We start from the raw sequence: 13510 nt of genomic DNA, 5'->3' as shown, positions 1-13510 counted from the left end.
AAAAATCAAAAAATATTTTGAATTGGGCAATAATAAAAACAAGACAGAATTACTGGGATGCAACTAATCAGTAATTAGAGGTGAATTTATGACATTAATGCTAATATTAGAAAAGGAAAGCTTAGGGCCAGCCCGGTGGCGCACTGGATAGTGCGCCGCTTGGAAAGCGCGGCGGCGCTCCCACCCGAGGGTTCGGATCCCACATACGGACCGGTTCCCACTCACTGGCTGAGCGAGGCGCGGGAGCAACGCCGAGGGTTGCGATCCCGTTGCTGGTCCCCGGTCCGGTCCGGGGGCAACACTGAGGGTTGCGATCCGTTGCCGGACACGGAAAAAGACAAAAAAAGACAAAAAAAAAAAAAAAAAGAAAAGGAAAGCTTAAAATCAATTACATAATTGTCTACTTTTAAGAAGGGAGATTTTAAAAAGAGAAAATTAATCCAAATAAGAAGAACAAAGGAAAACAGATAAAGCAATTACTGAAAAGATCAATAAGGTTGATAAACTCATAGGCAGACTTATCAAGAGAGAGAGAAAACACAAATTACCAATATCACAAATTACCAATATCCACAAGAAGGAATTATAGATTGTACAGTTATTAAAATAGTAATAGGGAAATATTATCAACAACTTTCTGCCAAGAAAGTTAGATGAAACAGACAAATTCCTTGAAAGACAAAAATAACCAAAACTGACATGAGAAAAAAAAAAAAAAAAAAAAAAAAAAAAAAAAAAAGAAAAGGAAAGCTTAAAATCAATTACATAATTGTCTACTTTTAAGAAGGGAGATTTTAAAAAGAGAAAATTAATCCAAATAAGAAGAACAAAGGAAAACAGATAAAGCAATTACTGAAAAGATCAATAAGGTTGATAAACTCATAGGCAGACTTATCAAGAGAGAGAGAAAACACAAATTACCAATATCACAAATTACCAATATCCACAAGAAGGAATTATAGATTGTACAGTTATTAAAATAGTAATAGGGAAATATTATCAACAACTTTCTGCCAAGAAAGTTAGATGAAACAGACAAATTCCTTGAAAGACAAAAATAACCAAAACTGACATGAGAAGAGACAGAATAGTATTAAACCTATCAGTTAGATTTACAGTTAAAAACCTTCCAACAAAGAAAACTCAAGGCACATAAAGCTTCACTGGTGAATTCTACCAAACACTTAAAGAAGAAATAATACCGCTCTTACATAAACTCTTCCAGAAAATAGAAAAGAAACAATTCCTAATGCTTTTTATGAGGCCAGCAGAACCTTGATACCAAAATTGAACAAAGACGTATAAGAAAAGAAACCCTTACCTCTTGTGAATAAAGATGTAATATTACCAAGCCAAATCCAGCAGGCAGAAAAAGGATAATATACTGGCACGCAAGACTAATTTAATACTTAAAAACCCATCAATGTAATTCACCACATTACCAGAATTAAAGGAGAAAAATCATATGATGATCTCAGGAGATAAAGAAAAGCATCAGTCAGAATGCAACACTTCTTCATGATAAAACTCTTATGAAACTAGGAATGAAGAAAATTTCTTCAACCTGATAAAGGGCAGATAAGAAAAATCAACAGCTAACATCACACTTAATGGTGAAAGGCTCAATATTTCCTTATTTAAACTGGGAATAAGGCTAGGATGTCTACTCCACCATCCATTTGACATTATAATAGAGATCCTAGCCAGTACAATAAGACAAGAAAGGGAAATATAAGGCATACATACTGGAAAGGAGGAACTAAGACTGTTTTCATTAACAGGTAATATGATTGTGTATATAGAAAATCCTAAGGAATCTACTGTAAAAAGAAAAAAGATTCAAAAGATTCTACTAAGGAATCTATTGGATTTTTTTCAAACTACTGTAATAAATGAATTTAGTGAGGTTGCAAAATACAAAACAATTAACACAAACTGTGCCATTTCATTATATGTGCACACATGTGTAAACACACACGAAACATGGAACTAGAAGAGGCAAATTTAAAACTATACCATTTTCAAATGCATCAAAAACCAAGAGGCATACAGTTACTCAGATAAATTTAACAAAATATATGCAAGAATGAAAACCTGACATACTTCTAGAAGAACTAAATAGAGACATGCCATGTTTGTGAACTGAAGTCTCAGTATTATTAAGATAATAACTATCCCCACATTCATTTATAAATTCGATGTAATATCAATTAACCCAGAACTTTTAAAAATAGAAATTAACAACCTGTCTCCAAAATGTACATGGAAATTAAGTCAAGAATAATCAATGGGGCCGGCCCGGTGGCGCACTGCTACAGTGCGCCGCTTGGGAGCACGGTGGCGCTCCCGCCGAGGGTTCGGATCCCACATACAGACCGGTTCCCGCTCACTGGCTGAGTGAGGGGCGGGCGCAGCACAGAGGGTTGCGATCCCGTTGCCGGTCCCAGTCCGGTACGGGCGCGACACTGAGGGTTGCGGTCCGTTGCCGGACATGAAAAAAGACAGAAAGGAAAAAAAAAAAAGAATAATCAAAACAATCTCGAAAAAAGAACAAAGATAGAGGATTCACACTACTGAGACTCACTATAAAGTTATACTAATCAAGACAGTGTAATACTGGCAGAAGGACTGACAAATAAATCAATGGATGAGAAGAGTCCAGATGTAGATCTACACATATAAAATCAATTTATTTCTGTCAAAGCACCAAAGCATCACACAAATGGTACTGGAACAAATGGATAACAATATGAAACAAGAAACCTTGATCCCCTTCCTTATATTGTACATGAAAAATAATGTGAGATGGATCATAGACCTAACTGTAAAAAGTTAAAACTACAAAGCTTTCAGAAGAAAACATAGTAGATCTTCATAATTTTCTTAAGGTAGGCAAAGATTTTGGGCAGGAACCAGAAAACACTAATACAAATTTTAACAATTAATAAATTGGACTTCATCAAAACTGAAAACTTCTGCTTATCAAAAGACACTGTTTAGAATATGAATAGGCAAGCCAGACTGAGAGGAAAATATGCACAAAACATTTATCTACACAGGGAACTTGTATCCAAAATATATAAAGAATACCTACAACTCAATAACAAAAAGACAAACAACCCAAATAAAAAATGGACAAAAGATTTGAACAGGCAAGTCACAAAAGGAGATATACAAATGGTCAATAACCATATGAAAAAAAAAATGCCTAATAGCGTTAGTCATCAGGGAGAGGCAAATTAAAGCCATAAGGAGATACTCAATACCCACTAAAATGCCTAAAACTTTAAAAACTGACAACACCAAATGTTGGTGAGGATGTGGAATAACCAGAATTCTACTACATTGTTGGGGGGAGTAGAAAAGTACTTTGGAAATCAACCTAGAAAGTATTTCATAAAGTTAAACATACAACTACCCTATGATACAGCAAATCCACTTCTAGGAATTTATCCAAAATAAAATCATCATAAGTCCACAAAAAGACTTGTATAAGAACATTTTCAGCAGAGTTATTTCTAAGAACCAAACACTAGAAATAGGGCTGGCGGGTTAGCTCAGTTGGTTAGAGTGTGGTGTTGATAACCCCCAGGCCCAAGGTTTGATCCCTTTACTGGCCAGCTGCCAAAAAACAACACCACCACCACAACACAATCCAAATATCTGTTTACTCATAAACAGTGATATATCCAACAATGGAGTAGTATTTAGCAATAAAAAGGAATGAACTACTAAAACAGAAAACAATATCATATGCCTCAAAAACATCATGCTGAATGAAATAAGCCAGTCACAAAGTATACATGTATACTTCCGTTTATATAAAGTTCTAGAACAGGCAAAACTAACTTTGGTGAAAGAAATCAGAACAGTAATCACCTTGCAGTGGGTAGGTATTGAATAAGAAAGAATAAAGTTCTGTCTGCTAGGAGGGCCTGCTCTTCTTAATGTTAGAACAACACCAACAGCAATGAGCTCACCTAGCACCCAGATCTTGGCTTCAAAATACCATTTTCCAGTAAAAGGAACAAGGGCTCCTTAGGGAAATGGCTGATTCCAGGGCTGGGGCAGAAATAATAGATGAGCTAGAACATCTTGTTCCAGGGTAATCAAAGTACCAAAGAACAAAGCAATCAAATAATGAGGGGGACATGTAAAAAAGACACAGAAGACAGCTTAAACTGGGTTCCCACTAGATAAGTCAGGGACAATTTGAGCACCAAAATAAATAAAAGTAACAAGTTATAACTCATTAAAGAAAACAGAAAATAAATAAATAAAATAATTGGAAATTAGATGAAAAACTAATAGGATACAGTGAGATCAAAGTATCACTTTTGTGATATTCCTAGCAAAGATATGTAACTTGAAATAAACTATTAGCAAACATCACACAAACCCAAATTGAGGGACATTCTACTGGCCTGTAATCTTTAAAAGTGTCAAGGTCATGAAAATCAAGAACAGACTAACAACTGCTTCAGTCTGAAGGATGCAAAAGAGATACAGCAACCAACTACAAGTCCTGATTCTAAACTGGAGGTTACGGGGGCAAGAGGGAAAGACAAATGGGGAGGTATTGCTTATATGGTACACTTTCTGTTTGGAGTGATGAAAAAATTTTGGAAATAGATAGCGGTGATGGTGAGACATTGTGAATGTAGTTAACGACACCTAACTGTACACTTAAAAATGGGTAAAATGAGAAATGAATAAAAAAGATTCACTCTTCCTACAGTAACCTCCCACATAGTATTCATTCCCTGTGGAAAAGTGTGCCTGTCAACTCCTCACACAGAGAATTAAAATAGCTTGTTATGGGTGGAAGAATTTTGGGATAAACATTAACTGAATTATTGGTATGTAGTCAAGAGTTAAGTTATTCCCTGTGCCTAGCACAATGCCTGTCACATAGTAGGTTTCAATAAACATGTGTCCAGAGAACATGGGGATCAGGAGCGCTGAAGGAAAAAAAAAAAAGTGAGAAGGTTGGTTTGAAGAAAAACTACTGATTTAAGCGATTACAATGACCAAATAATTCAGTCAATTTTAGTTTTGTCACGTATGTGCAGAACTTCAGTTAAGCAAACTGGATTTTGATATAGGAAAAAAATACTTAGTAAAAAAAAAACATTTACATAGTTTTTCTGCACACTCTTAATAAAGATAGAAATATAATGTAGAGATCTGATTTTTTAATAGCAACAAAAGAGATGGAATACCTAGGAATAAACTTAATAGGAAATGTTCATCTATAAATAAAAAAGTTTAAAACTATAAAAGGACATTAAGAAGGCCTGAATAAATAGAAAAATGTTCTTGCTATTGGAAAGGAAGACTAAACACTGTAAGGATGCTGATTCTCCCTAAAATAAACTTAAAATTTAATAGGATCCCAATTAGAAAAAACCCTGTAAAATCCTTTTGGAACTAATAAAATGTTCATCTAGAAGAATAAACATTAGAGAAAACTTAGGAAAACTCTTAACGAATAATGAGGGGAACCTAGTCATACCATATATTCATTACAACATTTATTATAATAGTACACTAATGGTTCAGAAACCAAAAAATAAGAGGGACCCAAAATAAACTGAAGAATATATGATACCTTAGAACAATAAAAGAGAAATTTCAAATCATTAGTGAAAAGACAAGAAATTGGGAGATGGAAAATTGGCTAACCCATCTGGAACAGCATAAAACTGGATTCCTACTTCCTGCCTTATATCAAGATAAAAATCCAAAGACTTAAATTTAAAAAAGAGGGCTGGACAGTTAGCTCCTAACTGTTAGAGTGTAGTGTTGATAACATCAAGATCAAAGGTTCAGATCCCCTTACCGGCCAGCTGCCAAAAACAAAACAAAACAAAACAAAAAACCACAAATATTTTAAAAAGAAAAAAAAATATTAAAAGAAACAATAGATAAATGTCTTCGTAATCTTAGGGTGAGAAGGGCCTTTTGTAAGACATTATGAAAACTCATAAAAGAAAAAGAATAAATTTATCTAGTTAAAAAATTTTAACTTTTACATAGCAAAGTCGCCAAAGCCAAAAGAAAACTGGGAAAAAAGTATTTGTAACAAATAAAGGATTCTTAAAATCAAATTTAATTATCAAATCAAAAAATGATCAAAAACAGAGTAAACATAAAATAATAAGTATTGACAAGGATGTGGAGAAATTAGAAATTTTGTGCACTGTTTGTGAGAAAGTAAAACGATATAGCCCCTATGGACAACAGTATGGCAATCCTTTAAAAATTAAAAATACAATTACTAGCAATCTCACTTCTGGGTATGTATACAAAAGAATTCAAAGCAGGATTTCAAAGAGATAATGATTTGCATAGCAGCATTATTCACAATAGCCAAGAGGCAGAAGCAACCCAAATGTCCATCAATGGATGAATGGATAAACAAAATGTGGTATATACATACAATAGAATATTATTCAGCCTTAAAAAGGAAGGAAATCTTGTCACATGCTACAATATGAATGAACCTTGAGGGCATAATCCTAAGTGAAATGAGACAGTCACAAAAAGACAAATACTATATGATTTCACTTATATGAGGTATCTAAGGTAGTAAAATCCTAGAAACAAATAAAATGGTGGGAGCCTGGGGGAGAGGGAGAAATAAGGAGTTGTTTAATGGGTTTAGAGTTTCAGTTTTGCAAGATGAAAAAGTTCTGGAGATATGTTGCACTGTGAATATACTTAACACTATTGAACTGTACATTTGAAAATGGTAAAGATGGTAAATTTTACAGTATGTGTTTTTTACCACAGTTTAAAACAAAAATCAGTTGGGGTGGGGAAAAACAGTCAACAAAAGACATAAAAATGACCAAAAAGAAAAAAGAAAAGCTGCTCACTCTCACAAATAATTATATGAGATGCAAATTCAAACAAGAAACCATTTTACCCATCAGAGGGGTAGGGTTGTTTTTTTAAAAAATAATATGCAATGTTGACCATGGTATAGGTAAAAAATGTAACCTCAAAAAATGCTGGTGAAACTATGGGTACTTTTTTTTTTATTTTAAAAGTAATATTTATTTAAAGTAATATTTACATATTTATTTACTTTTTAAAATCTACGAAGTGGCACTTTGGAAGGCAATTTGGCAATTGCTAATGAAGTACACTATGTTCATTTCTCTTTGATCTCGCATAGTGGTTCTCAAACAGAGGCAACATTATTCACTGCCCCCAGGAAACATTTAGCAATGTCTGAGACAGTTTTGGTTGTAGAAACTGGAGGGAGGTTTTACTGGCATCTAGTGTGTAGAGACTAGGGATGTGCTGTTAAACATCATACAATGCATACGACAGCCCCCAAATGTCAACAGTGCTGAAGTTGGGAAACTCTGGTCTAGCATTTCAATTTCTAGTCATACATTCTATCAAATGCTCACAAAAGTGGATAAACATACATACGTGTATATCTATTGCAGAATTATTTTTAATAGCAAAAGAGAAGCAACTTAAAAATCCCCGAAAACAGAATACTTAAATAAGTTATACTAGTCATACTGTATTACATAAAAGAAAGAGGTACATCTTTATGTAGTCACAGAGAACAATAGTGAAGACGTTTTTAAACTAAATAACAAAACAGCCTGTACAACAAGATCCTGGTTTTAGAAAATAAATTAATGTATACAGACACAAAAGAATCCAGATTAGGATTATCTTTGTAGTGGGGGTTCAGGGGACTGTTACCTTTTTTGTCACCTTCTTTGTTATATTTGCACTGTTTTCAATAGTAATAGCAGCCACCATTTATTACTTTCTACATGTCAAGCTGTTTAAACACTTTAATTGTATTTAACCTTATATTTAATCTTTACAACCACTATAAAGGACTATTAAATACAGTTTATAGATGAGGAAATTGAGGTGTGGAAAGTGATGATACCGGAATTCATGAGCATATATTTTTTCACTTATTTTAAAGTGCATAATTTTAGTAAGTTTAGAGTTGTGCCAGCATCTAATTTTAAAACCATCACCCCCAAACAAATCTCATGCCCATCTGCAGTTACTCTCTGTTCCTACCTTGAAAACCCCAGGCAACCACTAATCTACTTTCTTTTCTGAACATTTCATACAAATGGAATCACAGAATATGTGGTGTTTTTGTCCGGCTTCTTTCATTTAGCATGTTTTTGAGGTTCATCCACTTTATAACGTGTCAAAACTTCATTCCTTTCTATTGTCAAATAGTATTCCATCATATAGATATACCCTACTTTGTTTATCAGTTTACCAGCTGATATTTATCTGGGTTGTTTTCATTTTTTGGCTATTGTAAATAATGCTCCTATGAACATTCATGTACAAGATTTTGTGTGGATATAAATTTTCATTTCTATTGAATAGACTGGAGTAGAACTGCTGGCTCACGTAGTTAATTTAACTGTTCAAGATACTGTCACACTGTTTTCCAAAGTAGTTAGGTCATTTTACATCCCCACCAACAATATATGAGTAATTTTTTCACATCCTCACCAACATTTGTTATTATCTATTATTTTTATAGCCAAAAAAGTAACGGTAAATATTTTTAAAAAGCTGAGACCACATGTACCTGTCACTTTTTGCCACACTGTCTTTCCTATATGTAAAACTTGCCACTTCTCAAACATCTACCCACTCCATGACATAAATCAAGACTTAAAATCTGAATGTGTTCAATAAATGCAAAAATCTATATATTTATATAAACAACTGCTCTTACATAAAATCCTACTTCAAATCTAAAAAGAAAGATTACATATGTAGACACAGTACATACATATTATCACTTAGAGATGGCATACATACCTAATTTTAGTTCAATTGCCGTGTTGGTGTTACATTTGTACTCTGCCAGTTTCTTTTCCACTGCACTCTTGTATTCTACTAAAAATTTCTCCATAGCACCAAATCCTAAGAGAAAAGGTTTTTAAAAGGTTTGGTCAAAAGTGATTTAAATAGTCAAAACTACAAATAAGGTTCTTATTAGAAGTGGGATAATGGTAAGACTTAGTACATGATAATAGATCATAAAAATATAGATCATTTTCCATATATTCCTAAATAAATGTACTGAGTATGAATGCCTCATTACAGAACAGAAAAAAAAAATCACTTTTGAGATAGAGGTTTATGAACCAGGCATGCTTTACATAAATTAGTAAGCCTAAAAATTAATATGACAGGCTACTGACATTTCTGAACATTTAATACTAATACAAATTACCTGCTAGAATTTATACCTAAGTAGCCTTTTAAAAAAGGTACCACTGCTTCATTATCAGATATGAGAAACACGGTGAAAATTTCCTTTGATAATTACAATAGCATTTCATTTCCGATACTGGAAAAATTCTACTCAAATTGCTGCAGATCAACTATTAAAAAACTGATAATACATGGATTACCTCAACAAGGATACACAAATACCTGGTAACCATAGTTACCCTGGGATTAAAACAGGAGAAAAAAGGACAAGGATAGGAAGGAAAAACTTTCCACTATATTAAAAAAAATTTTCTTTTACTATGTGTGCATAAAGTCATGAATGGTGGGCTACTGCAATAACCAAACGACTTTACTACAAAGTGGCTACCCATCAATATACATGACAAATAATTAACTCTGGAAGGAATCATTATCAAGAAAAACTTTCAGGTAAAGATGACAATAATCGCCTGACAAGTGAACATAAAAATTAGTAAAAAATTCAGGAGGAAAAAAAGTCATGAACAGAAAGGAAAGAAGGTGTACAATGACATACCATAAACTTCAAAAAGTGGTTAAAACACACATATGACATGACGAAGTATAGATTAATGGCTGGGAGTCAGAACTCCTGGATTCAAATCAAGACTTTAACAGTACTTACTAGCTCCGTGAACTAGAGCACGTTACTTAACATCTCCGACCCTAATCTATAAAACTGAAACTGCAAAACCCGCTTCAAGGAATTTATGTAATAACTTAAGCAACAAAATTTAATATGTGAGATAATAAATTGGTTTAATCTCCACAATTTTTTAAGTAGGTGCTATATCAGCACCATTTCATATTCAAAAACTAAGGTTTAGAAAGAGGTTTAGTTGAAGGGCACCCAACTACTAAGTGGTGGAGTTGAGATTCAAATTTAGATAAAATTTTTAGAATATGTATTATGTCCCCCCTTTTTGTGGTACCAGAGTACCCCAAGATCCTACAGTCTCTATCTGATACAGCAGCCCGGAATGTTAACGTGTAGCGAGACTACCACAAAGGCACTGGGAAAACATGATAAAGAAACTGCCCATAATTTCAAAAGATATATGGATGGGAAAAAGAATACACTCCCACCTAGACAGCCTTAATACACGTACAAAGCAATAGCAATTATAAGCTAATAAGTGTTTTAAGCTGAAGGGACTCAATTAGGAGAGAGCAGAGTAGAACGAACACAAGAGAATTATATTATAATACAGTAGTCCTACTCTAAAAGGGAAGTTTAGATGAAGGAAGACTGCAGGAGCAATGTCTTTCTCAAAGAACATCTAAATACGATCCTAGGAATACTTAAGTGTGAGAGATTAAGGATACAATTACTAAGTCAGTCAAAACCCAAGTGAGAACCCTACTGCAGTGCAAGGCAGCAATGCACTAGTTCAGAAGTTGACTGTAGTGTAAGGTGGATGGAGACCTGGAAGAGGAGGATGTGAACATTAAAATCAGCTGGCGGGAAAAGGACCACATGTACAAGAGCTGAGGCAGCAATGGGCGAAGGGAACGGGAAGAGACACAGGCCCCAAAGCATCTGGCACTTTACAAGCCCAAGTCATGACGCCTTCCCCCGGCCTCTTCGGCCCTCCACAGGGGGCGGGTTGCTCGCAGAAGGTGCGGAACGCCGACCAGTTGGGGGCGGGGGCGCGGATCGCGGCTGAAAAGGAGGTGGGCTGAGAGTTCCGCGATCCCCGGCCAAAGCAGGCCTTCTGGAACCCAGGCTAGAGCCCGAAAGTTACAGGCAGGCACTGTCACTACCGTCTCGGGGTTCTTTCCCAGATCTGCCCGCCTCCTCCCCTTGGTAAACTTTTCCCGGGAACTTACCCGCCATTTCCGAGCTGCGAGCACCAGCGGCTGAGGAAGGACGAATCAACCCGCACGCTCCTGGGCCGGAAGTGACCGCACTATCTGACGCATTTCCCCCGCCCACCCCCGGCGTGACGATAGCCAATGAAAGGAGGAGTCTGGAGGCGCGCAGTGGCGGAAGAGCCTCAAGAGGCGGGGCTAATGCCGGGAAGAGTGCGCGGACCGTTGCCTAGCCACAGCCAGCGCGGAGATCCACTTTGCAGGCTTGCAGTGGAGTAGGAGGCCGCTAATGGGACCGCTTGCCGACCAGAGAAGAGTTGCTTTGGGGTGGATTTGAGTAATACAGACACCTTACGGCTACTTTTCAACCCTCCCCCTAACCGCCCGGCCGGATGTTTTGGAGACCGGTTTGAAAAACTTTCCCCTTGGTCTGGACAGTAGGTCCAGACATTTGAGCCCTACCTAGTTTTACCTGGGTAAAATGCAGAGGTTGAGTTTCAGTTGAGGAAGAAATTTTCACTTATTTTCCTTGTTTCTACTTTTGCCTTTTGATATTTTTTTCTCTCATGTTTTTAACAGTATACAGTGTGAGATTAATGTACTCTCTTTTCACTCTTAAGGTTACTAAACAATCATTTAGCGTACCGAAGTCGTTACCTCAAGTGGCTTGATTTAGTCTTGCGTGTCTCAATTCCTAGTGGCTTGAACTACATCACGGGATGCTACCTGATTTTGGTCTTAGGCCTTGTTAACGTCTTTAGTAGCTGTTGAAACTGTCTCCCAGACGGTAGCCACTATTTAGTTATCCACAAATATTCGCATAATGTTGTCTATAAACTAGAATCCCTTGTCTCAACAAATATTTTTTAATAGGTTTTCCAGTGATGCATACTAGAGCTAAAATGGACCCTTGGGATGATAGTCTACTACTAACATGCCCTCTCATTTTAGAGATGAGGAAACCAATTCCCAGAAAGATAAATTGCCCACGTTCACCCTCTTCATATACAGCCTATGCAAGAGCCCTGTTCTCCAGATACTCAGCCCAGTATTTATTTGTTTGACTACGTAAAGATGGTCTTCCTGAAGATAAAGACCAGAAAAGGTACTGAGAATGCCCAGATCCTTTTTCTTGATGATACACAAGAAATTACAGTCATAATGTTAAGACAGAAAACTGAAATCAATTCTAATGACATTATGAATCAAAAAAGGAAAACAACCTTTTTTTTGTAATCGTCTTTTCAAAATGGCAAGACTCATCATTTCTTATCTGTAGATCAGCCAATAGCTGACCAGCAATTATGATCCTTATAAAGAAACCAAGAGGAATTTACCTTAACTGTGGCAAATCTGAAACAGATGATTAGTCCTGTGATATTGCAGTTAGTTGTAGGAAAGAAATACGATGAAACCTATTGATATATTGTGTGACTAGCATTTAATATGATCTGCTTGCAAAATTGGGGTTACAGTTTTAAATTGTCCTTGTCTTGTAACTATTCACACACTTTTTAAAAATGTCACAGAATACATGATTAGGTACAGCTTACCAAAAAGGTAAAAGAATGCCTTCTTTCAGATGGGTAATAGTAAAATTACCAAAAGGAAGAAGCATTCCCTTTTGTTGTAGTTTTTTCCCCCCTCTTTTAATTTATATTTTACCTTGTTCTATAGGGGATTTAAGAAGGGACTGTTGTAGCCATGGAATAAAATTTCTACAAAAGGAATATGCTGTCTGATATATATGAAAGAGGCCGCATAGTCTTGTGGAAAGATCAATGCTCTACTAGTCCCAGTTCTGCTTAATGGTTGTTTGACTTCCTTCCATCTATTAAGTGGAAATGATACCTTCCCAGTCACCACACTGAATTGTTGTGAAAATCAAATGGGATAATATTTATGAAAGAGCTTTGTAAACTCTAAAATTCTATGTAAGTATGAGATGGTATTCGTATAACATTTATTCTGGTATAGAAGGTCTGCAAAAGACATTTTCTCCAGAGGAAAATGCCATAATACACTATTAGGAATGAACAAGCAGCTGTATGTTTGGTATAGGCTAAAGTGAATATGGTCTAGTAAATTTTACAATCTTGTCTTGAAACCTCCAGATGGGATTTTTTTTTTACATGGTATGAAAAATATGGGCGTCAGAAAGTAGATGTAGGAAATCTAAAATCTAAAAGAAAAATGCAGGCGCTTAATGTGTTTTTATTTCAAAATATGTACCTTTACACAGGCAAATAACAATAGCTATTAACTCATTTGTTTAGCACATAGTGTTAATGAGAGTAAAGTTATGAGTTTCAGTTCCCAGAACAATTATCCAGAAACCCCTATCCAGCTAGATGACTTCCAAATGGTATACAAGAAAGAATAAAAATAGACCAGCTCATATCGAAAACTACTGTAAGAGGAATAA

The 13510-nt window shown here is 35.6% G+C and overlaps 2 protein-coding genes across 2 annotated transcripts in view; one reads left to right on the top strand and one right to left on the bottom strand.

Annotated features, from left to right (window-relative positions):
• The window catches only part of HAT1 (histone acetyltransferase 1), a 51241-nt gene extending 40062 nt beyond the window's left edge, over positions 1-11179 (bottom strand). Inside the window, exons 1-2 of the mRNA XM_008576588.1 lie at positions 11104-11179; positions 8836-8940 (exon numbers count right to left, since the gene is read on the bottom strand). Of these exons, the coding sequence (XP_008574810.1) occupies positions 8836-8940; positions 11104-11110 (112 nt within the window). The 5' untranslated portion in view covers positions 11111-11179. The remainder of the gene's footprint in view (positions 1-8835; positions 8941-11103) is intronic.
• Positions 1-13510, top strand: part of SLC25A12 (solute carrier family 25 (aspartate/glutamate carrier), member 12) — a 259334-nt gene that overhangs the window by 140691 nt on the left and 105133 nt on the right. The window lies entirely within an intron of this gene.

The sequence above is a fragment of the Galeopterus variegatus genome, unplaced genomic scaffold (assembly GCF_000696425.1).
Source record: "Galeopterus variegatus unplaced genomic scaffold, G_variegatus-3.0.2 Scaffold1370, whole genome shotgun sequence".
Lineage (NCBI taxonomy): Eukaryota > Metazoa > Chordata > Mammalia > Dermoptera > Cynocephalidae > Galeopterus > Galeopterus variegatus.
The sequence above is the reverse complement of the archived record's forward strand: the minus strand, read 5'-3'. Positions and strand labels throughout refer to the sequence as shown.